Raw genomic sequence first — 23,050 nt, 5'->3', positions numbered from 1 at the left:
TCCAGCACTGAAGTCACAGCTCTGCCTGTTGCAGTACAAAAATCCGGGGGCACTAAGCAGCTCATCTCTCAGACAGTGGAACAGGTACAAGTCGTGGATCAGGGAGAGGAAAAGGAGGGCAAGGAATGACACTGGTAAGGCCTGGTGTGAGAAAAAGGAATAGGGAACCCTAGATGAGGAGTGAAGATAACTTCGTGCAGGTTTTATACTTGGATTTTGAAAAAAAAAAGATCAGGGAGCAGAACTGTGAAGGGAGGCTGTCTGGAATACAGCAGGGGAAGGACAACATGCAGGGAACTTGCAAACAGCAAAGGAGAAAAGGACAAGATAAGGAGTAAAGGCTCCTTGAGGTATCAGGACCTTTTGCTACTCAGCTGACAAAGTGTGTGCCCTAAGCTTATTACTTGTTCTGAGACTTCTTCCTGGTCTCATGTAGGCTCTTAAAATTAATTTGATGGCCAGCAGGGAGGTATTTTTCAGAAGCTTCTTCCTTTAATGACAGTGAGCTTGCATCCAAATCCAGCAACCCGAGTGCATGGTTTTATGCCAGGACATTGGCTAGCTCTCGTTTCACACATAATCCCCTGCTATGTGACAGACAGTGTCATCTGCTGAAAAGGGTTACTGCAAAATGGTCTTGCCATGAGGGATCTTGTGTTCACTTGGAGGGAGAAAGCAGTCTGTAGCTGCTAAGTTTGCTGCCTTGGCAAGAGCAAAACACATTTTGTGGTGGCTGCATGTAGGGATATAGTCTTAGAAGCTTTCTTATCTTCAGTCTGCTTAAAATCACAGTTTTAAAAAAAATTAAAATTAAGATTAAAAAGTAATCTTAAATGTAATGTTTTAAAAATAGTTCAAAAGCAGTTGAAGGTATTGGATAATGCTGTTTCTTAGGAGTACAAGTCAAGACCTTATAAAAGGGACAGTTTTTCAAGAAGGAATGCTCAGCTTTTTCTGGAAACTACGTCCTTTTGAACTGTCATCTCAGTTACACTCAGACTGGTTTTGGTCCTTTGTAGGAGGATGTGGAACCATCAGAGGAAATTGCAGCCACTTGTGCACAATAAAAATGTTACCTAGCGAGCAGAAATGTTGCAACCACCATTTTTTCCTTGCAAAATTAACTGGATACTCTCGTGGTTATTTTTTCTTCCCAAAACTCATAAGCAGAGGTTGTCCTACGCATTCTCTTCTAATGAATAAGTTCTCCCTTATTAAAAAAAAAAACCCTAAAGAATGTTGTAGCTTTTTAATAGTGAGAAAATTTGTCTCCCATACATGGCAGTTACTGAATTGCTTTCTGCCTTCACCTTAAGTAAAGGCCCAAACGATTGGTGACAGTACTTTCAACCCCTGCTCTTGGTTGCATCATTGAGGAGGAAACTCTGGTCCCAGGGTAAGTAATTTTTTTTGAAGTGGGCATATTCAGCCCCACATCCTAACTCTTTTGACTCAGAAAGGTGAAATTTCAGAAATTTCGCCACTATGTATAGCAGAAACAATTTCAGGCAGTTAGCACCACAAATAAAGCTTGGTTTTCATTTCTCAAGGATTGTTTCAGACTCTTCCATGAACCACTAAGCCGTGAGGAAGAAAGGATACAGTTCTTCTGATCTGCTTTGTTGAATTAATGCAGCTAAGCTGCTGTTAAGGGAGGTAGTGGGATATGTACCCTGAATGAAGGGAACTGGGGAGAGAGAAGCTGGATCACAGCAGGAAGAAATAAGGGATGAGAGCAGTGGTAATGTGAGATTGCTTCAGTTCCTTGTGCAGTTGCAGCCTGGCATCTTAGGATTTCACAGCCTTGCTGCAGTTTTCACTGGCAGTCTTAAAGCTTCCCTCTCTCCTCTGTGTATAGCTTCTGCTTGTTTTTGTTCCCCCCTGCTTACCCCTGCCAAGGCAAAATGCACATGTGTGTATCAACACAGACTTTAGGATATTAGGAATGATTAGGGAGAGTCTGCATTCACAACACATCCTTGCTTAATGCAGTGGTTCATCCAATTGCTACAATTTTGTAAAAATAATGAAGGCTTTTGAGGGCCTCTATTTGCATTGCCTAGATACTTTCAAAGAAATTCATAGTTCTTGTAATTAGTGTAGTCTTCTGTCAGAAAAGTGAGCTGCTTGAGCTAAAATCATGTTTCCTGTTGTTATTTTGGCTTAAAAAATAAACAGTGTGTTTTGCTGGGTTTTACTATCAGCACCTTTTGAATTACAGGTGATGTTTAAAGTTAACACTTTTTATCTGCTGAGGATTAGTGCAAGATTTGTGCAAATCTTAAAGCATGGACATACTGTTTAAATGAAGCTAGCTGGCATGTAGGTCTGTTGTTGGTTTGCAGCTTGAATGTAACCCTGAGCCTTGACTCTTTAAGCAATGTGTAAGTTTTGGGAGACTGGAGTATTTGGGGGCTACAAGGAAAGAAAGGTCTTTGAATACTACATTCATTTCAATGTGATTGCACATCTAGCCATGTTGACCTGAAATATATGTTGACAAAACACTGGTTGAAAATCTTTCTACTCCTTTTTGCTGCTGTGACATCTGGTTTATTGCATGAGAGTACTCATATATTTCTGCTTATCTTTACAGAAAATTTTGGCAGGGGTAGATGATCTGAAGCAAGTGAAGGCCCTAGAGATGCGAGTAGACACCAGAGAGATCAGCTTGGGGAACTTTGGTAAGAAAATACTTTATTTTCTGCTCATCATCTTGAATTTTCCTTTATGGTATCTTGACTGGGGATTCACTAACCAACAGCCAGTGAAAAGTACAGTCCTTCTCTAGAGTTCTTGAAACAGGATCTCCTTGTACCTCACACTCTTAGATCTCTTGTCGTCTTATGTGAGGTTCTGAACAGGACTGGTAACTGGCAATGGGATGAGTGACACGACTTCTGTCTAAAGCCAATTAGTTTGAAAAAATTTTCTTGTATGATATGCTAAGCCCTAAACGAGCATTTAGTCTTGTCTCTAGTGAAACAGGAACCAAAGATCAGCTTCTCTCTACTGTGATATTTCCCTGTGGCTGAGGAATTGCCAGTGGCATCAGGTAGCTTATGTTTCCAGCAGCCTGTCTGCACCTGGCACAACCTCACTGAACTGTGCTGGAAAATGAGCTGGAGGCAGGTCCTGTAGATACATCATTTTGATGAGCCCCAAACAGCCCTAACACTTGTCATTCATTTTTATGTCATCATCACTGAACCAGGGAAGTGAGAGGTACCAAAGGAATTCCCTCTGTAGCAGAGTTAAAACTGAGAATATAAAGCCTTCGATTTTTTCCCCAGTACTTGCAGTCATTTTCTGTCCTATGGATTCCTGCCACACCCAAGTCCATCTTCTGCACCATTGAAGCTGAGTGTCTACTGCAGGGTAATATTTTCTGTGCTGCAAAGGAGCCATGTCCCCAAAACTGTGTACTGGTGCTTTCAGACAAGCAGTTAATTTTTCATATGCAAATGACTAATGCAACAGCTGACTAGCTTTAATGGGTCTTTTGATGTCTGTTTGTCAAGAATGGTTGAGCAAGAGCAGTGAAGGGGGCTTTTGTTTTTTATATATAGCCCCTTTGTATTGGTTATTCTGTTTATTTCATGAATAAGTCTCTTTCTCATAGGCACTTGATAATTTAAGGTAAATTACATCCGTTTCTTTCAGCCATCATAATCTATTCAATCATGTTTCCTCCAGTTGATAAGGAAATCTCATTATGCCATTTCTGTAATGCTCAAAAGTGGTGCTCCCATTCCTATGCCACTTTACATTAACTGTGACAGGCTAGCAAAATGTTTCACCTTCATCACTCTCTACTTTCCTTTCCTTTCCATTACTAGAATAAATCCCTTCTCCTCCCCATGGTTAGGCTTTTGCAACCTTTACAAAATACAGAGTACAGAGCACCATGTCCATGATGCAAATAATTTCCATCTTGTTTATCTCCCACTGTTCACACCAAGAGTTGGCCCTTGAGGACCATAAAAAGCACCACCTGCAGGTCCCCACTGCTTTTGAGAATAACAGAACATCAAGACCATTCTGAATTTCCTTCTGGTTGTTTTTTAAGATGCGTTTCTAAGTTTTCTTCCTGTGAAAATCTCTTTGCAAATGTCAGCAGGTGGCTAGGACAGAAAGTTTACTTCAGTTTCTTTCCATTTTTTTCACAGAGCAAATGATTTTTAGGCACTTGGAGTAAGGCCTACATGTTGAGGGGTTTTGCAGAGCAGTTTGCACCTCCACTGTGAGTGCTGCAAGCAAGACTGCTGTTGAAGATGTTGGGCTCATTGCCTCCTCCCTGCTGGCTGCCTGTCTCTGGAACTGTGCTGTGACCTGGTCTGTGGTTACAGGGGTCTGGAGAAATAGCCTGAGGAAAAGAGTAGAGTTAAGAACCAGACCAGCTGGAATGACAGACGTTCCAGTGTGATAGGATGTAAAGTTTTCCCCCTGTTAGGACAGTCAAGCAATAGGAGAATCCAGAAAGGTTTGGAGACTTCATCCTGGTAGGTTTTCAAATGGGTGAGGACCTGAGCACCCTGATCTCACAGACAACCTGGCTTTGAGCAGGATGCTGGGCTTGAGACTTCAACTGTTCCCTCCAGCCTGGACTGCTCTGTAATTTGGTGTTTCTTTTGCATTTCAAACCTGGTTAATAAGCTTTCTTTATACACGTATTAAACCACTTCACCTTGCTCTCACTGTATTCCTTAGTTATGGAAGGTGGTAAGAGCATCTTTATCATCAGCAAATTTTTTGGATGATCAGTCCACGCTCAGTAAACAATATTGTTGTGATTGGTTTTATGTGTAAAGATAAAATAGGCCATGGAAGGTCCTAAATGAAAGCGTTAAAAGCTAAAGGACTGCACATAATTCTGAGTCATCTGCAGCCTTGCAGCACTCAAATCCCAAATTTACACCACAGTTTTCACTTGAGAAACATTTCAAGGTTCATAGCCTGTGTTACAGACTGTAACACAAACACTCAGAGCCTAAAGATTTCCAGAGTGATTTAAAATTTGTTGCTTGATGTTTTTCTTGAGACCATTACACTTTGGGATGTGCTAAACTTTAAAGCACCATCCTGTTAACCTTGTCTGGTTTGTCAGGTCTGCCTCTACAAAATGGTATGACAAATGGTGGGGAGGAGGAGTTACTTTTCTTTGGGACAAGGTGTGGGCTAAAACATGAAAATACTTATATTGAAATATTTTCATGTGATCAGTTTTAAAATTAAGGAAAGGCTTCATGCCAGAGCTTAAATCTGAATCTTTGCAGGGCTTGGGGTAATTGCTGAATTCTCTAGCTGTTTTCAGTGCACCTTGCTGAATGACAGATGAAACACTGAACACCCTGGCAAGTCTTGCATCCAGCTTTGCATATCTTGGAGTTGATTTGTGTGCTACTCAGCTGCATATAGACCTCAGTTCATATTCAAACAGAGGGACTATTTCCTTTTCATTAGCTTATCCCTTCAGTTTTGATTGCTGACAGGTATGGAATTGAATTCATGACCAGCTCATAGAAATTCCTGTTGAAAATAATGGTGGGATAGAGTCATTTAAGACACTCCATAGTCCTCTTATTTCTAAGTAATTTGAATAGCTCCAAATCAAGTTACCCACAGTGCTGTTCGCTGGTCCTTATTGAATTGTTGCCTGCTGGTGGCCAGGCTAAGCTGATTACGTGTCTGGAGATTGCCACTTCCCTTGCAGGCGTTTTATCAAGGCAAAGCTCTGCCAAGGGTTCAGGAGAAGCCATGTGCTATTTCTCATGCAGGGACATCATCTCTCTTTCCTCTTGCCCTGTTTGTTGGCACTTCTGCTGCAGGGCTGGGACACCTCTGCTGGCAGCCAGCATGGCAGCAGCAGGTGCTTGCATGGCCAGGGAGCAGCACAGAGGCTGGAGGAGCGAGTCTGGCACGGGTGTTCCTGCTCTGGATGGTCTTGGCTTAGCTGCTGCTGGCAAACTCACTGAGCAGGGCTTGGGCAGGGTCTCCAGGAGCCACAGGTATGTACTGGAGCAGTGTGCTCAGGTGAAACCCTGCACTGATGTGTTTTCTGTGAGATCCCCATCTCAGGTAGCTCGATTGCAGCTGCCTTGAGTTTGCCTGAAAGAGCTGTGGTCTCACCTCCAGTTGTACTGCTCAGTTCATCCCAGAAATGTGCAAAAAAATGCGCGTGTAGAAATAGAATGGAAGTTATGTATCTTACTTGATCAAACACAGCTCAAGTGGACTAAATAGACTGTTTAATTTGCATATCAGGTTGCTCTTGCTAGAAGAGAGCAGCCTGTTTTCATATGCCCGTTTTGTGAGGTAGGATCAACAAATCACAGTGGTTGGCTGATGCCAAAGCAAGCATTTGTCAGTAATTTCTTTTCTTTTGTTTGTTTTTCACTAGTCTGTATTCCAAAAGACACAACAAGTCAAGCCACTATGATTTCTTGTTAACTACAGAAAAACAAAGATATATGATACTACCTAAAGAATACTTCATAATGTAAACAATAAGTGTTAGAAGTGTTGTAACTTGCAGAATATAATAAAACCAGCATTTTGGCTTCTTTCTCTTTACTCCTGGGCTATTTTCTAGATGTCTCCTGCTGTACCAAGGCACCTTGGGAAAACACCTGCATTTCTACCCTTCTTGTGAAGTGCAGCACTTGAGGCAGTGTTGTTGAGTGTATGTGTCTGTCACTTTTATTCACCTAACTTGCACATTGATTTCTTTCTGCCCTTCATTTAGTTTTGTTCCACTGGTACAGTAGAATAATACATTGCTGGTGGTTAATTTCAGGGCTATGTAACAAAACCAGTCTTTAGTGAAAAGGGAATCGTAGACAGATGAGATAACACTGCTTGTCATTCTGAATTCTCAGCCTTGTCCTGCAATCATCAGCATTTCTGTGGACCATTCTTGTTTATAAAAATCAAAATTATACAAAGGAAGGCAGTTTCTGGATAAGGAATATACCACCTTCTAAATATATACCGTACTTCTAAAATAAAGATTAGAAGTTAATACTATTGTATTTTAGAGTATTTTTATATGTTAGTATCATGTGTCCTTGCTCTGAGGAAAGATGCCACGAGGGTTAAAATTAAGAAAATTAGAACTACACTGTTACATTGGGGTAAGTATCTTGTCACCTTCATTTTACAATTTTCTCTTCCTAATTTAATCTTCAGGCCTCTAATCGATTTATAAGGATTTGAGACTCTAAAAACCAGAAAAATCAATGGAATAATGAATTCTTAGCACCAAAGAATAATTACATATCAATATGAAACTTAAAGGAGGGAAGAACCTGCAGACTTGCAGAAATACATTGCAGGATATTGCTGGCAGAATTTTGCACCACCACGCATTGTATACTTCTATTTCAAGCTAGTAAACCACACATTAAAGGGTAACACTTTACAAGTTCCCGGGGATAGATTGTGCCAAAGTGCAAAAAAAATCTGAGATGGAGGATCAAGTTACAATCATGAACTCACCAGATGTGAAAATTGTATTATCAGCCTGTCACTCGGCCTCTTTGGATCCTTTAATAGCTGCTTCTTTCCTGAACCAACCCTAAATGCATTCAGTAAAAAGCTTTTTCTTGGGCAAGTCTCTCCATTTCTCTTGACTCCTCACTCAAACCTTCTGCTTAACACTAGTCCTTAAAACTCATTTGCCTTGTAATGCTTTGCAACAGCCTTTGCTTGGTAACCCTTTTACCTCTCTGACTGAATCCAAGGCACTATTGCTCAGTTTTTAGCTGGAACTGGGAAGGCTGCTTCACCCCACTCATTATTTCCTATAACACTTCAGGGGATGACATTTAATCTCTTCATCCTTGTCAGAAGCAAGATAGAAATTTTTTAGAGTCTAGATTTTTTTTTTTTGGAGGGGAGGGAGGGCATGCTTTATATCTTTGCTCTGTAGCTAGTATGACTGCTATGATAATTAACAGAGATCCTAATATTTCTTCTGCCAGGACTCCAAATTATTTTGTTGCCATATGTATGTGTGAACATATATAAAACTTATTTGACATGAGAAAGCATACCCTGCAGGATGAGGATTGTGTGTTCTGATTTGTTCTTCAGTTTTTGTGGACTGTGGAAAATGATTGAAAAACAAGGCTAAAAGAATTACACAGTGTGTTTCGAATTTTTTTCTATTTTCAAAAGTGCTTTGCAAAGCCATGAACTTAAATACTTGCAGTACAGCATGAAGATCAATATGTGCATTATGATCACTCCAAAATAACATGAGATGGAGATAATGCCTCTATTAAAACATGATTTATTAAAGTGTTTTTGCCATAAATGCTCTTGTTCTGTTTGGGGAATGAACAACATGACCTCCTTTCTTTGCTTTTGAGATCCCACTCCCCTTTCTTTTTTTTATCCTTTGCAAAGCACTCGACTGGTGTCCTTCTGGACATTGGTAAATCACCCTTGCCAGACAGTGATTATTCAGACAAGTCATAAAAAATATTTGCTGAGAATACATTTGTATGTTTCAGCAATGATCCAGCTTGTCTAAAATTGGTATTACTTCTACATGGTTGCATGTTACACTGGAGGATGCTCATCAACCTTGAGTAAACTGTGCTAGTGGGAATGGGTAAACATTTGCTACTGTCCATAAGAAATGGCTTCTGAGACTGGAGCTTATGTCTAAATTATTCTGTACCTCAGGGGGATTTGGTATATGCTTTTGATTCAGAGATACCTTCAGAGTGAACCAAAAAGTCTCACAGGGATATGAAAAAACAGCATTAATTAAAGTAATAACAACAGAATAAAAACAGAGGGTTTTATAGATATGAAACTTGTACAATTCAATGGTAAACAATTGTATCCAGAAAATTAAAAGAAGAAAGCAATGCTTTGCAAAATGTAGCATTTAGGGGACCTATGAACTATAAAAGATGATGTTGTGACATGGAACATTATGTGTTTGCTGTTTCACTTAAAGTTCTGTTTTGAAGAAGTGTTACTTGGCTGTGTATCCAGTAAGTCCATCACTACTTGCCATTAAATAGGTCATGGAATGCTATGCTCTAAAGTATCCCTTAGCTCTGCAGAGTGTCACACAGTTAAAAGTCAATCAGGATGGGGAATCAGACCAAAGAAAACAGACACCCATCAAGCCAGTTTCTTTTGTTGTCTGTCTGGCAAGGTGCCATATCAGAATTTCCAGTGAGGGGTTCAAAAATTGTAATTGGGTAGTCATGCAGACAATACGTATATGTTTCAAAAATGTAAAGGATGAAATAGTTTTTGAGTGAAATAATCTCATTGATTTTCTTAGAAGTCGTCCAGCATAGGCCTGGCAGAAACAGCTAAGAAATGCTTGTAAAATTAAATGCTTCAACTTGTAATTGTCATAAATTTCCTTTACTCTAATCCCAGGTCCTCAAAGTGAGTCTTTATTTTGTTCCCACAGGTGTGCATCTGCCTAATCTGAGAGAACTGAAGTTGAACAATAGCTTGCTTGAATCTGTGAGGTAAGAAATGAATTGTTCTGTGAAATAAATATAAAGAATAACAGCCCTGTATTTTATTTAAGTGATAAAATCTTCATTTGTGCTGCTTTCATTCCTTCCATTTCTCCATGCTATGATAATGGATTAGGTCATGAATATATGCTCCACTACCACAGAAGTTTAAGGATGGGACCTGATCTAGAATAAATCAGTGTAGCTCAAATGGTGCAAATGAATTAGCCCTAGTTTGCCACCAGGGTAATTTCTTTCTATGCTGAAGTCCATGGAAATTTGTTGCACATTTGAAAGGAGCTAAAAATTCCCCTCTTATCTATGTCTGGTTGCTTGGATTTCAGTGTTTCAGCCTTTGGGCTTTTACTGTGCACAGTAGCCTGTTCTGTACAGGTCAGACCAGTTCCTCAGCTGATGAAAATCGCTTTGGTTTTACTGAAGTCAATGGAATCAGGTTTATGAGAGCTGCTGTGAAGCCTGCGTGTCCCTGGCTTGCTGAGCTGCATGAAAACATCACATTTTCTCCCAGACAGCTGGGGAGGGAGTTGGTTGGTTGGAAAGGTAGAAGTGAAAACCATCACAATGAGGAAGCAGAGCTGTCTTCTCTCTCCTGTGCTGTTACAACCCTTACTAATTAATGCAAAGTGGAACAATCCAGTTCATATCAGAAAAGGGGCTGTGTAAAAGGCCCTGTTTTAAACACATCTGCTCTCTGGCTTTGTATGGATATCTGCTAAAGTCATGGGGGGAAAAGTTGTGGCTTTGCCAATTCTTTTTAAGAGAACATGTTCCGTCATAAGAAACAGCAATAAATTCTTCTTGGTCTCTCTAAAGTATCTAATGGACTTCAGTTGCTACACCTTGATCTCATTTTCCTTTCTTCTCGTGATGAGATGAAGTATCTGCAGTCTAAATTTTGTTTTTCTCACCTTCTAATCCATAATATGTAAAAGTGGTGATTCTACATTACTGCAATTATTTTAATAACAACCGACTATTGTCATAATCATGAAATTGCTCCATTATTGCAATGGAGGAGTAAGTAGTGGGTGAAAAAATTTAAATTTTGATAATATTAAGAGATATTTGGCGATATTGAGAAATACTATATTAAAAAGAAAAAATAGCAAAAGTGGCTTTTAGTTTGACCAAAACTCCATATTCTCTTAAAATGTGTCAATGGGAAACCATTTGATCAGTTCTGTTGGTGCTGAATATAAGAATGCAGTTCAGGAAAACTAAACTGCCTGACTCATGATTTTAGCAGGATTTTCTACCTCTGTATCCTGAGACTCTAATTTCTGTCATGAAAAATTCTAGCAAACCATTTTCTTTGACCTGACACCCTTGTGGACTTTGATGCAGGGAATGCTTGCTCTCGAGTTTTGATTTGATCTAGTCTAAAGCAAACATGTTTGGGCTTGGATATCAAGTGTAATAATGTGATGTTTCCCAGGTACTCCAGCCCCAGGAGAAGCTACCTGCTCCTCCTCCTGTGTGCCAGTTAAATGCAATTGTCAGGGAATAGGTAAAAGAAGAAGATTTTGTTAGCTCTCCTAGACATGAACTCAGTCTATAGAATTACAGCAGTAGCTTTGCTTTATTAATTCCTATCTTTGACAATCTGTCATTGATAAATACAGATCTTTTAAGGGCACATCCCATGCAAGCACAGCCTTGTACTTGAACTTTATTTTTGGATGTCTGCATCATGTCAATTTAATGCCCATTAGAGCAACATTGCTGCCACAGCAGTAGTGATGCCTGCTATACCTAATGCAACATAGCTGCTCCCATTCTAGAGGCTGCTGCCATTTATTCCAAAATTCAGAATCTTATTTCTGAATTAATCTTGTTGATATTTGAACTCTGTCCAAAAAGTAATTATTTTGTTTTATTCAACCCAAACCTTGCAAATGAGGCTTTTGAGGATGACAGAAGAAAAAAAGTTCTTCCTTCTTACTGAAGGTAATTCCCACAGATTTTGCCAGCCATAAAGTCATAATCATTGTGGTTGTAATTTGAAAATGGGCAGCATGTCTTGTAAGGACCAACTGGAAGATTGGTTTTATTTTCTGAAAAGAAGGCAAGGACAGAAAAGCAGAAAAAAGATAGAGTGTTTTGTATATACTTGGGATGCTAAAAGCAGACATTCTTTCTAATGTTATTTATTTTATGTTATAAAAACATTCTGGTGAATCGTTATGAAGAAAAGGCTGTCAGTGTGCATGCATGAGTGGGTAATAAGAGGTGAGACTTTATGTTTTGTCACTTTATTTCTGTTTCATCTTGTCTTGCAGAGTAGGATTACCTAATGATTTTGGGATGAAATGGAATTAAAACTTTTTAATTTTTTTTCCACTTTGAAAATGGAAGATTAATTGATTTGGTAGATGTCAAAATGAAGGTTTATCATCCTGACTTTAGTTACTGATTATTTTGAGGCATTTATTCCTCACATAGGAACTTAAGTTGTGAGGATGCTGAGGTGTGCATTGCCATGCACTGTTCAGTGGAAATCAAAGGAATCATGTTCTGGCAGTGAGGAATCAAGGTGTTCTTGTATTACAATTTTCTATGACAGATCAAGGCTTGTTAGGTTAGTGAGTTTGGATATTGGCTTCTCCTGATAGTTCCTGTGATTCCTTTGATGGGGAATGTGTTTGAGCTACCTTACTTGTAAATTCATGGTCCTTCCCCAATCCTCCTAAAACTTGCATTACTTTTGAGTATCTGAAACTTTGAAAGGAAACCATTATTAACTATTTAATTTAATTCAGTAGGAAAATATATGCAAGTTTATTTGCAGATAATGGATCTTGGTGGTTGAAAGGGATTTCTTTCTTGGCTGTTTCTGGGTTTTGGTTTTCTACTGGTCCTTTGCTAAAGGGAATGGCTCTGGAAAATCCAGTGTACTGTGAAAGGAAAAGAAGTTCATATTGTTGCTAATTTTCTAAATCACAATTTCATTATGTCCTTGTTTGGTGATCTTCACCCATTTGCTAGCAAATGAAAAATTCTCCATTTATGAACTGATAATTGAGGATGAAAAGTCAAGCCTATTCTGAAGAGTGCCTGCTAAAATCTGCCTTTTTTTTTTTTTTTTTTTTTTTGGTCATGGCCACGGTCATCATTTTTTAAATGCTTCCAGCAGAAGAACAAGGCCAATGAATTACTGCTTCTGCTTTGGCATGTAGCCTGTGTATTTTTTTATCAGATTGCTTTTATTCTCAATTCAGGGATGAATGAAAAGATCTGTTTAAAAATGTTTAGATAGATATCTTTTCAAAAGGGCTTTTAAATCAGATAGGGGAATCTTGGGACCTGGTTCCCATAAGTTTCCAGAAGAAGCTGTTTCAGCAGCTGAGGTTCATTTCCTCCCATTCAGCTCTACACATTGTGGCCAACAGAAGAGTGATCTACTCTCAGGGCTTCTCAAGCAAGTGCTTCTAACAGAGAGGCTGTCATATTTTAAGTGAGATGAAATGCAGAGGCTGCAAAGTGTGGGGACAAAAGTGAGTATGGAGGATAAAGGGAAAGGAAAGCAGATTTTCTTCATGCAGATTGAGTTAACATTTCACTGCTGCAGTTCTCCAGCTGGTTTTGCACTGTTCCAGAAGCATCCCCCAGATGAAGAGGGAAGTAATCCTGGTCTGTTTCAGTTGTTAAAATTGTCTGGAGGTTCAAATGCAGAGTGCATTCAAAATCAACAACTCTTATGCTTTTATGAACCTTAGGTTTTTGTTTTGGTTTTTTTTAACACCAGCTCCTGCAGACAAGACTAGCAACACAGGAGTCTCTGTACTCACATTTTGAAATGTTTTGAGCCCTCTTGGCTGTAAAAAAAGTAACTGTAAATATGAGCCAAGTGATTTGAGAAAAGATTTTGCTGATCATTTTATAACTTTAAGAAACTAGAGCCAAACAAATTATTTCTTAATTCAGGGTAAAGACTCTAAAGTAATGTTTAAAAGTATTTTTTGAGACTTGAATCAGGATCTTTAGGTATTGTAACTTAGCAATAAACCTCCTTTTTACCCAGAAAAGAGTTTAAGGAAATATAATATCTTGTGTTTTTAAAGCCACAAGAAGTTTGCCTTCAGTGACATTGCTCACAAGCTGAAAATTAAACATTAGTCCAATTGCTTTGCTGGGTCTGGATCAAGTTACACCATCTTGTATAAGACTGAGCCATGACACTGGTCACCCCAAAATTTGATGTACTACTGATAGTATATCTAGGCACCAACTGTTTTCTGGATAGTTTTCCCTCTAACAGGAAGAATGTTCCCTAAATTTGCTTTTTTTCTTGTCATTTTTACTTACTTCTTTCCTGTCTCTTTTTTTTCCCACCAGTTTTTTCTTCCTTTTTCTAATCTTTTGCAATTACTGGATTACTGTTTGATGTATAGTAACATGTACATAGGTACATAGCTATCACATGTAAAAGCAACTGGTTTTGTGCAACAAGGATCAGCATTGCTGTTATGATATTTAAAATCCCCAAATAGTTTCTAAAGTCAATTCAGTTTGCATTACAAGTGCAAATGTTTGTCAAGAGATGATGTGTTTGTGTTACAGCACTTTCTTACTGTGTTTGGTGAGGAATCAGGGTGCTCTTACACATGCAGTCAGAGCAGTACTGCTTTGATTTGGTCAGGGTGAATCCCTTCATACCCTTATTTCAGCACCCAGAGCATCACTGTTTACTTTCATATTCACATTTCAGGATGGGGAAAGCATTTATTTTCAAATGCAGGCTAGTTTCTGTAGGAAGTGTTCCTCTCAATTCTTTTATGTAGCTGGACTGAAAGTCCTTCAGCTGTGAAAGTTGCTATGAAGTCTATCTTAAGAACATGTTCTTTGAGGACTTTGAGTGCTTTCCAGGAGCTAGGAAAGCATTTAAATTGAATCTTAATCTCTGTATTAATGAGTCTTCTCTGTATTAGTGCCTGCAGATCCCTGGGAGTATTACAAACCTGGGAAAAATTGCTGTGACCTCAGGTTTTATTTAGTATTGATGGTTTTAAGGTTATTCATATTATTGATAAAAAGTAATGATTTTGAGACAGAAATACAGCTTCTTTTAGTTGAGTGGATTATTTTCAGAAAAGCACAATCAGCCTGTCTGCCTTCAGCCCTAGGGAACTTTGATTGCTTTGACCACTTATCTGTCCTGCGTAGACCTCTGGTTTAATTTCACCAGGTCAGGTGCCCAAAGTAGGAAATGTGTCTTTGTGACCTTATATCAGGGAACCTGCCAGGCTGATTGCCCAGCAAGGAAAGCTGAACTTTTTCTGTACAAATGCACAGATGGAGCTCGGGCTCCATTCTGCAGAAACCACAGAGGCCACCAAAACATATCTGTGGCCTTGCAGTGTCTTTCCATGGTTCTCACCATCAGCACCCCATTTTCTGAGGCCTTCTCCAGCTGAAACTCCCCTGCCTTCTGTTCCAGACTGTCAGCTACAGGGTGTACCTGTGAGGAAGGGGATGATGAGGCAGGGCCTGCCCTTGCAGCTCCAAGTTTGAGTCTCCTGGCCATGGCAGGGTTGGTGAGGAGGGTGCAGTGCATCTCTCTCCTCATAGAGCAGAGAGGATCTGTAGGTTTCTTCCCCTAGGACACCACTATCATGTTTCTGTTTTGTGACTGACATACAATGCAGGACATAAAGACCATCAGAGGACCATCACAGACCACAGCAACACTTTTTGCATTGTGAACACGGCTAGGGAAAAAGCAAATAAGGAATAGCTAATGTGTGCAGGAAGGCTGCCAGTAAACTCCTGCAAGGTAAGACAAGCCCATTACATAATTGTGCCCCTTCTCTGCCCACTGTCTGAACAGGCACTCTACTTTATTTGGTAAAAAGTGGTCTTTCCTTTCAGGATGTTTTCTCATGCCTTGTAGTTATCCAGCTGTATCAGGTCTTAAAAAAAATACAGTTCAGCTCCTGGGTTAACTGTATAAATATGCTGTATTTTTCATCTCAGTTGCTTATTTTATCCTGGGCAGACACAGTCTTCTGAATGAGTTGTGTATAAGAGTTTGCCTAATGGTATCATGATCTTGCTTATATGCTCTGGATATGATAGATAAAAATGTTGGTAATAACTAGCAGATTTCTGCCAGCAAAGTACTTACATGCCTGGCTATTAAGCAGTGTGCAGCTGCTCTGTTTCAGCTGTCAATGTCAGGGCTCATTTATGAAAATTCACACCTAAATATTAATATTAGCCAGTGATGAGAAAAAAGTTGTTATAATCATGGTGTGAGAAACACCAAAGAAGAATAATTAGCCCATTGCCAGTGGAACTCTTAAGGAAGCTTTCCTGTCTGACCATCCAGGAGCTGCTGTGGCAGAAACACTCACACCTCCCGAGATTTTCACTGCTGGGACTAAAGCCCCTTCACAGTGAGTGACCCCTGGGTGCCCCTGCTGGCTCCCTGCACACCCCACACTCACACAGCCAGACAAGATTTCCTTACTGGTTCAACCCTGAGTTTGCCACAGCAGTCTCAGATGTCTGGATCCTTAGAGGAATTCAATTGTGGCACAATAACACAAAAACAGCTCAAGCTGGGTGCCTCCTTCCTGAGTGGTATCCAGCTGTGACAAGATTGTCTTCATGGAAATAAGAAAATAATCAGCATTAGTTAAATGGGTTTGTAGGTTGTTTTGATTCTCTCCTCCAAGGGAATTGCTTCTCCGCAACTTGTTTGAATTTTTTTATTGAGAATAATTATGTTCAGTGGGAAAATATGTTCTTGGAATGCAAGGTAAATGCTGATTTTAAAAAAGGGAAGGAATCAGGTTGGAGGGGAAATTATGCTAATGGTTGTATTTGTCAATTGTAACCGCCAAGTGAGAGGAATAAAAATGAATAAATAGGTAGAGTTTCATGATTTAATTTCTATAGAATATTCTCCACACAGGAGTTGACTTAGTTGTTCTTATTTTCTGCAGACACATTGCTGCACACAAAGGGCCTGTTGCTATTTTTTCCCCAAAAATACATGCATACTTCTTTTTCTCTAGCTGTGTTCCTCATTTGTTGTGTGGCGAAATTTTATCCTTCTATGATGAGATCTTTAAAGGATACATCAGATCTCTCAGATGCATCAATAGCTGCAAGAAATAAATACTGGCATGCCTTTGTGTTTTAGGAGGTGAAGTTGTGATTTCATCAGCAGGGTGTAATGCATTGTCATAAGCTGCACTATGTGCTCTTGTGAGGGTAAGAACATGGACATAAAGGCCTGATAATGAAACCTACCACCTACACTTTTGGTAGCAGAAGTTTTATGAAGGATTGTGTGTTTGAAAGGCCATTTTTGACATCTCCTGGGCTGAGCTTCATCAACCTCACAATCCTACCACTCCACTTGCTACTGTTTCATCTCACCATAGGCAAAAATTTACAGAGGTTTGGTTTTTACTCTGCTTAGTGTTGCAACTACAGTTGCCTCAAAAGCAAGGTCAAGATGATCTATGTCCAATTAACACACCTGCACCAGATTTGGGATGTCTACAGATTTGGGCGTGCTGTGAAGGAAATGCTGAGGCTCTGCCTTGTAGTAACCCCCTCAGTATGGAAATCTATAAGGTCCTGTCTCTCTCAGTAATCCTATGATGTGCTTTGAGGTCCCTCAAGCTTCTCTTCTACATCTTGTTTGCTTGTTGTAGAAGAACATCTGGAGGCCAGTACAAGCAGAGAAAATCTCACTTGAAGCTATTGTTAAGAAAGAAGTCTTGACTTAGGACATATGGAGATGAGTCTGTCGTGCCAGATCTATAGTGAGCATTAGAAGCTGAGAGAGGAAAGAAATTTGGAGGAAATCAACTGCCATTCACAGGTCCAAGTTGCTCCTGTATCTGTTTCTTGCAAGCTTCTTTATTTTTTGTTTTCTTATTAGAGGTATACAGTGATAAAAAAAGAAAGGAAAAGTTACGAAGAAGAAACGGCCATCAGCCTCAGAAGGAAATCATTAGTGTCATACAAATGTGCCTGATCTAAAGAATCTCAAGAACCTCTGTTTCCACCATTGTCTATTCAGACTGAATCACTTTAAATTACATTTTCTCTCTAGGTTTTCGTATCAATCCACTTCTGCAATACTTCAAGTATTTTTTTTTCAGTGGAAACTCTGTAGCCATTACCATGACAAAAATTGAATAGCTACTCCAAGCTGATCTGATTCTGTAGTTGTGTGTGGTCTATTAATCTAGAATTCCAGTTTTTCTGATGCACAGAAGCAGACTTTTTCAGGGACTTCTTTTTTCTTCTTCTTCTTCTTTTTTGTGGTTTGTATCTTAACACCACTGAATCTGTCAGATTATTTGGATCTTTTACAGAATATTCCTTCTGCTTACCCTGAAGCATTAGAAGTTTTAAGTGTTGATTTTGAAGGATGAAATCTATATGAAAGCAAAGATGGAATATATCTGTCTTAGTCTGCCAAAGCTCAGACCTGGAACATACTGTGAAACAGGCACACAACATGTGGGAGACTGAAAAGTTATTTATGCAGGAAATTTCAAAGCACTGTGGGATTCAATTCTTCAATGTAAGTAACTCATTCTGTAGCCACAGTTTCATTATCCTTTATTTTTCTATATGTAAGCTTTCAACAGTGAGAATGAACACTTGCCAAAGCTGTAGGAACTGTCAGTAGCTCTGGGGTTAAACTGAGGGGCAATGGATCTGTGGGTGTGAGAGTTTTATTTACTGTGTGTCTCAACTTTTTCCTATTTGAAAATCCATTTGGCCTTGTGGAAGCTGTAGTGCACCCAATGGGATGCAGCTACAGTGTGTCAGGTTTCTACAATTTCTCTGGGGTGCAGCTTTATGCCAAGGGTGGGAGCTGAAGTAGGGTGGAAAAAATGTAGTCAAGGGCAAGTCTTGTTTGACAGGACCACACTTTGGCAATCTCTACTCCTTTCAGATTGTGGGAGCTGAGTTACAGAAACTGTTCTTTCATTGTGAGAACGCTATAGCAGCAACTAATCTGACAGTAAGTTTTAATGATCAAAAGGAAATTAACACAAAATTGCATTATCCTTCCCACACATGGTGTATATTCATGTGTTAAGGAATTGCTCTTCCTGACTCCATCAGCGTTGATCAGACCCATTATTCTGCTCTGGGGTTTTTTTGACAGCAACTAAAAATGAGAGCACTTGAAATTAAAGCTACATTTCAGGTGTATTAACTTAAACAGAAGTAAGAATCTCAATTACCTTAGGCACAAGTATGACAAGTTACAGAAGTGTATATATCAGCATCCCACTTACAAATATCTCTCTCCTGTTGGTCTCACAAAGCACTTTTTGTTTAAATGAGATATAATCTGACATGAAAAATAAAGTTCTTGCAGGTAATTTAGCACTTGATGTAATATTGCAGTTGCTACAGTGGTTTCAATGAAGCAATGAGAAGCAACAATGACAAATGAAAAAGTTATAAATCATGAATAGCCCAGAAATGTATCTCACTGGGTTTGTATCTCATTTTCATCTGTTGTCATCTCCTGTATCCAGATGCCATCCTTGCCTGCCAGCGCTGGAGGGGAGGCAGGGGGCAGTGGTGTTAGTGCAACAAGGATTTTTATGCAGTGTCTCTGGTTGAAGCATGGCCACAGATGTGTCCATGGCAGAGCTCAAGTACTCTTATCAGGACCAGAGTGGTCCCTGGCTCCTGTACTGGAAAGCAGCAAACTGCCTTGGATAGTTTGTGGTTTTGGCTGCTGTAGCCAGGTAGTCTCCTGTCCTTTTCAGGCTTTTGCTTTAGTGAAAGTGCTGGCCAAAAGCACGTGGCTCCTTGATAATTATAACTTGCCTTAGTAGGCCCACAGAAGCTGTGGCAGGTGTCTCTCCCTTTGGCATAGCAAAGATGAAAAGGCAGAGTCACAGGCTGGATGAAGTGTGACAGCTTGAATGTTCTCCCTGATCTCTTTACCCCTGGTGCAGCACCAGGCAGTTGCATTTCCTCCCAGACACCCATTTCACTGTCAGTGAAGTGTTCAGCAGAGATCCACAGCTAAAAAAAGCAATATGCAAGATCTTTGCTCCTACCAACAACCGAACAAAAAAAAAAAAAAAAAATCCCACAAGCCTAGAATAAAATAGTGAAATTTGTTTGTTGGGAGAAATATTGCCAGGGGTATTAGTACTGCAGCCCATTTTGGAAACAGCTTCTTATTCATAGTAAGGTTCCCTCAAATATTTGGGACAACAGAAACATGCTACTGCAAAGACCTTTGGCAACAATAACTTTTTGTTCACACAGAAATTCTTCATTTGCATGTAAAAGGGAGTTATGAAAACAGAATTTCATAGACACAATTTTTATTTAAAAAGACATTTGGTAAATGCATGCTTTCTGTTCAGCCTAAAACAAGCTAGCCTTCCTCTGATGTATTTAACAATTGCCTAGCAAACTCGTTTTTTGCTTAGTTTTTGAAGTCTCCAACAGCATGTCTGAACAGGATTAGGAACTGTTACTGTTGAAAAGTTGCACAGTTCAGAAGGCAAAATGAGACTGGATTATTAGGTGCTACATTTCCATGGTATTTCAGCCTAAAAGTGGCTTTCTGGCAGCAAAAGATGAGACAGGATCCTTGTTATCTTGCACCTTGGGCCGTGGCTCACTCTGGCACAGGGGAGCATAAGATGCTAAAGGCAGCCTGTGTGCCACGGTGATGTAAGATGTGAGACAGAGGAGAACCAAGCCAGCAGTTCTCAGCATATTGCTACTTGAATTTCAAAGAATGACTACAAAACCAACAGACTGCAGTGCTGCAAAGCAAGGCAGGTCATCACATTCACATGACATTTGTTCAGCTGTAAAAGGACACTGCAGGGACAGTAAGGATGTGGCCTCAGCACTGCTTGCAGAGTTGGGGGCTGTGCCGTGGATTTGATCAAGTACGAGGAACACATGCATACAATCAGTTTTACAATTTTGAATACAGCTATTTGAGAACACAATAAAACTTTTATGTAAGCTTCCTCTTAGAGCATATGTTAGTGATTTAAATAACATTCAGGCTTTAAAAGGTTTTGTTTCAGATGTCAGAATTATCTGTACAACCAAGCCATTGTGTGCTGACATCGACCATATCAATATTATCACAGCGTGGCTTGATAAATTCGACTTGATTTCTGTGGATCAGAGATGGGTTTCTTTTATTCCTTTCTTTTGTAAGACTGTAGTTTGGTTACTCTCTTACAATCTTTATTTCTCTATTTACATTCATTTTCAGAACAATCTTTAAATTACATAAAATCTGCATCAATGGCTATTTTACATGTATTGCTTCTGAAGATTTACTCAACAGATGCAGGTGTGCTCACAAGTTCCATGGATTTAGTACTTTATTTCTAGGTAAATATTTCAAAACCAACTGCAAGAAGAAAAGATGGGGTTCAAACTGATGAATGTGTTCAGGGTTTTGCTGTTGTGTTTACTGGGTAGCTTGAGCTCAGTGGAGCTATTCAGGATTTATTGTCATGAAACCAAGAGTAGGATTTGGCTCTCTAGGTCTGATATTCATCCAGTAAAAATTTGGCTGGATCAAATAAGTCCCTGAAGAACAAGGATGTTGGATTAATGGAAGAACACATTATTTCTCAAACTTGTTATTAGGTGCTGTGAGCCAAACTGTTCCTTGCCCCTCTGCTCTCTCTTCAGCTGGGGGGAGTGATGACAAGATGGGAGCATCAGATTTCATGGGAAAAAATGCTAAATGGTTGTGCACAAGTGGGGAGGGTGTTGCCAAGATCCTCACAGAAGCACTGGGCTGTTTGATGAGTTCCCATCTCTGCAGCAGTTCTTTTGAGATAGTTGAATCTGAACCCAGGCTTCAAACCCTTCAGTTTATTAATATTATTTTCTCAAAATCAATTACAAATGAAAATTTTGGGGTTAAAAGTGAAACTAGGGGAATCTATGTTGATTTCTTGGAATACTAAGAACATGATCTGATATTCAGTGTGTGTTTTGCAGGCAAGTGTGTGTGTAGGAGCACATGTGGAGTAATTACTCTGGAGGACTCTGGTTTGGCAGCTTCAGGGGCTGCCAGATCCTCTGTTTATCACAATCAAAGGTTATGATATACACATCCCCACCCCACGCTCCATCTCTCTGCCTCAAACCTGTCTTGAATGAACCATGGCAGGGGTGAGCAGGATATATATGGCTTTGGTTATTAATTATTTGCCTCTCCTGTAAAGTTCCCAGCTTCCATGTCACTTGGGACAGAACACTTTTCCAGTGGATTGGGCTTATTCTTTGTACAAATGAGACCTATGTTTCCTCTATAGTGTCTTCCCTTTCCTTCTATAAGCTCTTTGTTGGTTGCACATCACTGGAGCACTCCTGTGCTGCATCCTGTGACCAACTGCCACCAGCCTGGTACAGTGTCTCATCTTTTTCCTTTCAGCCATCAAACTTTTCAATCCTACTTTCTATTTTTGGAATAGGCTCTGTAATTTTCTGTACGTTTATATCATGCCCAGTACCAGGAGAATCCTCATCTCTGACATCTCTCATTAATTTCAGCCTAGGTCAATGATTATTTTGGAGGGAGTGTTTTGTTACACTGCATGTATAATTATAGTGGATTTTCTCTCTTACTACCTTGATAACTTGTTATTAAGAGTTGATTATGGCATTAAAATAGTCTACTCTGGTAAATCATTATCAGAGTGCAGATTCCCATTAATTCCATTTCAATAAAAGTCAATAGATATATCTCCCCAGTTTGGGCTGATCTCACCCTCTGCACTTAATATAAATGAAAACATGCCTGTGTGTACACTTGCACACCCATGGTGGTTATGTGTACTCAAACAACTCCTCACTTTGCTCTCACCCCCCTCCAAGGTGGATGTGCCAGATGCTCTAGAGCTGGTCCCAGAGGAGACACTCCCATCTCTTGCAAGCTCTTAAGTTCTTGTCTCACCAGCCAAAATATTTCAGAGGAATTTTCAGAGGTGCAGGTGCGTGCAGTTGTGAGGAGCAGCTTGCTTTGAGCTACATGGATGTTTCACCTTACAGCAGCCGTGCTCTTAAGGGCAATTATCTCTGTGGTAATTAACAAGGGAATTTTCTCTGATGCTGCAGCATGAATCATGCAGCTTCCAAAAGATTAGTTTGTTAGTTACTGAATAAAATGTTTGCAGATGTACTTTGCTGAGATAACATCTCCGACTGGGGATGACTCATTACAGATGCAGGAGTAAAGATCTGCAGGGCCAAAATGTGACTGCATGATCCAGAATTTTAGGCTCCTCTAGCAGCTAGCATGACCCTAGTGTCAGCAAGAGGAATTTGATTCTGCAGTAGAGCCCAAAGGGGAAAAAGTCCTTTTGTTTCTTCTCCTCACTGCCTCTACATTAGCAGGGAAGGAGAGGTGGCAGTCATTTGTCTTCATAAGAGCTAGAGTGCCCTTTTTGAGGGGCAGGAGGAGAGGTACCTTGGGCTGCTAGGTCTCTTCTCTGAAACAAGAGAGCAAAACTGGGCCAAGTCGTACCAAACAGTGCAACAAAGTT

The 23,050-nt window shown here is 39.8% G+C and overlaps 1 protein-coding gene across 8 annotated transcripts in view; it reads left to right on the top strand.

Moving 5' to 3' along the window:
* The window catches only part of LRRC56 (leucine rich repeat containing 56), a 59,359-nt gene that overhangs the window by 17,790 nt on the left and 18,519 nt on the right, over positions 1–23,050 (top strand). For 7 of the 8 annotated variants that reach the window (XM_014873642.2, XM_088166740.1, XM_088166737.1 and 4 more), the window contains exons 4-5: positions 2,597–2,684; positions 9,443–9,503. In XM_014873642.2, coding sequence (XP_014729128.2) covers positions 2,597–2,684; positions 9,443–9,503 — 149 coding nt within the window. Of the gene's footprint in view, positions 1–2,596; positions 2,685–9,442; positions 9,504–17,851; positions 18,064–23,050 lie in introns of those variants that run through there. The other variant, XM_088166742.1, reaches the window with a different exon arrangement.

The sequence above is a fragment of the Sturnus vulgaris genome, chromosome 6 (assembly GCF_052056855.1).
Source record: "Sturnus vulgaris isolate bStuVul1 chromosome 6, bStuVul1.hap1, whole genome shotgun sequence".
In the NCBI taxonomy this organism is placed as follows: Eukaryota; Metazoa; Chordata; class Aves; order Passeriformes; family Sturnidae; genus Sturnus; species Sturnus vulgaris.
Note: the sequence above shows the minus strand (reverse complement) of the source record. Positions and strands in the feature narration are given on the sequence as shown.